This window comes from Teleopsis dalmanni, chromosome 2 (assembly GCF_002237135.1).
Source record: "Teleopsis dalmanni isolate 2A chromosome 2, ASM223713v2, whole genome shotgun sequence".
Lineage (NCBI taxonomy): Eukaryota > Metazoa > Arthropoda > Insecta > Diptera > Diopsidae > Teleopsis > Teleopsis dalmanni.
This window is the reverse complement of record NC_051847.1, coordinates 58807230-58811006: the sequence shown is the minus strand read 5'-3', so window position 1 is coordinate 58811006 and position 3777 is coordinate 58807230. Positions and strand designations below refer to the sequence as shown.

At 30.4% G+C, this 3777-nt stretch overlaps 1 protein-coding gene across 1 annotated transcript; it reads right to left on the bottom strand.

Annotated features, from left to right (window-relative positions):
* Positions 1–288: 288 nt before the first annotated feature.
* Positions 289–3278, bottom strand: LOC119685513. Its single transcript, XM_038099811.1, has 4 exons — positions 2810–3278; positions 2140–2398; positions 1874–2083; positions 289–514 (listed from the first exon to the last, which is right to left on the bottom strand). Exons 1-4 carry the CDS (start codon positions 3186–3188, stop codon positions 304–306), a joined length of 1059 nt encoding a protein of 352 aa, XP_037955739.1. The 5' UTR covers positions 3189–3278; the 3' UTR covers positions 289–303.
* Between the last annotated feature and the right edge of the window lie 499 nt (positions 3279–3777).

Below are 3777 nucleotides of genomic sequence, written 5' to 3'. Positions count from 1 at the left end.
ATGGTTTCCTATTCTTATATTAATGTGTTATAAATATATGGCAAGAATAAAGGTAAGGGTATGATATATGTATAGGATATATCCTAACACATTCGATATATGTATCCTGCATATATTTATAAATTACAAAACTCGTTTTAGTTAGCTTGAAACTGTAAACGTTTGGTCGCTAACGAATAGAGGTTTTGAAAAATCTGAAGACTCAGTTTAAAATGTAAATAATGCTATATATAACCATTTTATAATAGCAAGGTAAATTGCAGACCTAACAAATTTCGATGAAAAAATTAGTTTTGATAATTTTTAAAGTTCATTACTAACCTTTCTTTTTTCATATAATTCTGGATTGTCAAAACGATCTAAATCTGATATTGGAAATTCTGTAGGGTCGCAAATTTTCCGGAATTTTTTACAGGCTTCCACCCATAAAACAGAGACAATGGGTATATTAAAACGTTTTGCTGCCTTGTAAGCAGCAAGTGTGCCATCTTTAAAAATAACGTGAGTTGTATTACTGTAAATAGAAAAAATAAATAAATAAATTAAGGTGTGAGTAAAAAATGTTGTAATACAGAACATTTAATAATTTAAATTTAACGTTAAAAATATAACCCCCACCAATTAAATTTATAGTAAAAGTAAATATAGGGAAAACGACATAGATAGAGCTTTAAGATTTACTGGTTAAAATTCAATTAATTCCTTATGTAAAACTCAATTGCTTCAAAGCAACACTTTGTGTACTTCAAAATGTCTCTTGTCACTTTAAGTGCTAGAATTGTGGTGTAAAACAGCACCTTGTTTCCTCAAAATGTTCCTTATCGCTTATAGTGGTAGAATTGTGGTACAAAACGGCACCTTGCGCACTCCCAATTGTTTCTTGTCGCTTACAATGATAAAATTATGGTGCAAAACAGCACTATGTTTACTCCCAATTGTTTCTTGGCGCTTACAATGGTAAAATTATGTTGCTTGCAGTAGGAGAAATTTTGTATAAAAGGAACCCAAATTGTGACTTTCGTTCCATTTGTGATTTCGCACCATTGCAGGTTCCACATTGCTGACTTCAACAATCTCAACGATCCCAACGTTTCGAACATTTAATAGATTCATAGTACCTCTGCTTGTTCTAAGTCCACTGATATTTGCAGAGTATCTTTTGAACAATGATGTGAGTGTTGTTGTTGTAATCCGCTGGGACTTGATTGTTAAGTTCTTTTGGAAGGTGTCGAAAGGCAATTGGAGTGGGCCGATACGTAAACCCAGCCATTCTTGGAACCTAACGATGTGAATCGGATGCTTACCTTGTTCCCGCAGTTTATGATATAATAAATAATTTATTATTATTATTATTTATTAATGTTATTTTTGATTCCTCCTCAATTTACACTAATAATTTACAATTATTAATTATCAGCGCACTTTAACAATATTCCACAGTTTGGTTCATAAAAAAAAACTGTATTGTAGTATCTTCGTCTTACGTTGTTGTTTTAGCCCGCTGGGATATGCTTGTGTGACCCCTTTGGGGATGTCGAACGGCACTTGCTCGTCTTCGATAAGTGTCTCCGGGACGTAAACCCGGCCGTTCTAGAGACCTCCCTCTTTCGTCATTCGTAATTTTCCAGTTCCTCTTTCGTAACTACTTTAATTAAATCCATTTAACTTTATTTTAGTATTTTTAACTTGTAACAAAAATCCATAACATTACATTAGATTGATTTTTTGATAAATTGCCTTATAATATATTTCGCCATTGTAATCAGTTAATGAGCTATTTCACAATCGCAATTATTAAATATATTGAAAAAATTAACTAATAACTCTATTAATATACAAGTCAAAAAATTATATATGCAAACAAATAACTTACATTGTAACTTTTCCCATTACTTTAGCACCAAGTGATAATATGACTTTTTTAATTCCATCCGTTCGATTATCTTCGCCACTGCGTACGTCGACATATGCGACAACACCTTTCATGATATCAGTCATGGCAGTTGGTGGTTCATCGGGTATATATAGACTCTGCTCTCTTAGTGATACATCAAAGTGTGAATATGGCGACATTATTGGATTTCTGTAAGATTCCAATTCAAATATTACACATATAAAAGATAACTAATTTTGTCTTACTTCAAGGCATTCAAAGCACGCATTCTGACAGTTGCTGATGGACTATTTACATCGCGTTGTATGCGAGTCATAATTGACTTGTTTTTTGGTGTTATAGATATTGGTGCATTTATTGGTTTACTATTTAAATCTATGTTTGATATGACGCTCCTGCAGTCGTCGACTATTATACTTGAAACTGGAGTTGGAAAACCTGATGCTCCATTTGTTGTGAATGTATGGATCGATTTCGTTTTCGTTCCATGTTCACTATGTTCGTCTGTTGAATTGATAATTACGTTTTACAACATTATTTAATGCAAAATTAGAGAAACAATAATATGAAACAATAATGGACTAAAGGTAAACGCAAATTTTCTACGTCAAAATATTTTTCTATTGTCACTTTCCAAAGCTTTGTAAAGCTTAAAATGACAGCGCAAACATTCAGTGCTACCAAACTATAAGTTTTTCTCTTACCGCTGCTCATTGAACACACTGCCAAGCATACACGAAAATTTAATTAAGTTGCTTTTGAGCGCCCCACAAAGGAAGTTTTTTTTTTGTTTTTTAATTTTGTTTTTGTTTAACTAAAATATATTTATACAGTCATATTTGGAAGTCCTAACTAAATTTCATTTTTTTGTTCTTTTTTCTACTTAATCTAACAAATATATAAAAGCATACTTACTAGTTATTTTATTTTCAATATTATTAGATGGACTTGGTTGACTATTTTCGTTATCAACAAACTGTGATTGTTTTAATGTTTGAAATTGATTAGAATCTGAGCTGTTGGAACTGCAACTAAGGCCACTGTCACTTAGTACTTCAAATAATGGCTGATCAGACGGCATTAATAGCATGCTAATTCGGCGATCAATTTTTATAACTTCTTTATCAGTATTATTTGAGGTAAATTGTAATTCTTTTAAGGGTTTTGTTTTATCAGTTTTTTTTATTGTTTTTATTGTTCTGTTATTTAAACTAAAACGTGTCTTAGATTGCAGCACAGCCGAATTGTAAGTCTTTGTTTTCCATGTTGATTCGCGCACAACGAATTTATCCATATTTTTAAGAAAAAAATTCTATTGCAATATACCAGGGTATCTTATAAAACAATTATTAACTGTATAATATAATATAATAAAGAAACAACATTGATCACTAAAATTGCACACTCCGCCAACGTTAAAAATAATTTGAATATATGTATACTTTGAATGTATGCGTAATCGCGTTGTTGAGCGGTGATGTGTTTTAAAATTGTGACAGAAACAGCTGCCATAGTAGAAGGGCTGTTTTCATACGTCATAAGTGATCGTAAATATTTTATTATTTCATTAATTTAAATATTCCTTTATTAAAATTTCCACAAACTTGCAGTTTTATTTTTATCAAATTAATTTCTGTTTACATAAAATGTTTTTCTCATTTCAAATCATTTTTTGAAAATATAAATATTAATAAGTGTTGAAGATCATATAATTCATAATCACGTAATTTCGAAATATAATTTTCAGATAAAGTTCAAGGGTTTTTGTTATACTTTCCTTCAGTTTTGTTTTGATGTAATTATAATTTCATTAGTAATAATAAATACTCTTAAAATTTTTGTAATTGTCTATGTTTGTTCATAGTTTATTTATAATTCAATTA

Coding starts and splice junctions, on each gene's coding strand:
- LOC119685513 (XM_038099811.1), bottom strand. CDS start 3,188: ATGGATAAATTCGTTGTGCGCGAATCAACATGGAAAACAAAGACTTAC. Junction 2,084..2,139: donor CGTGCTTTGAATGCCTTGAA/GTAAGACAAAAT, acceptor GGAATCTTACAG/AAATCCAATAATGTCGCCAT. Junction 515..1,873: donor GTAATGGGAAAAGTTACAAT/GTAAGTTATTTG, acceptor TTCTATTTACAG/TAATACAACTCACGTTATTT.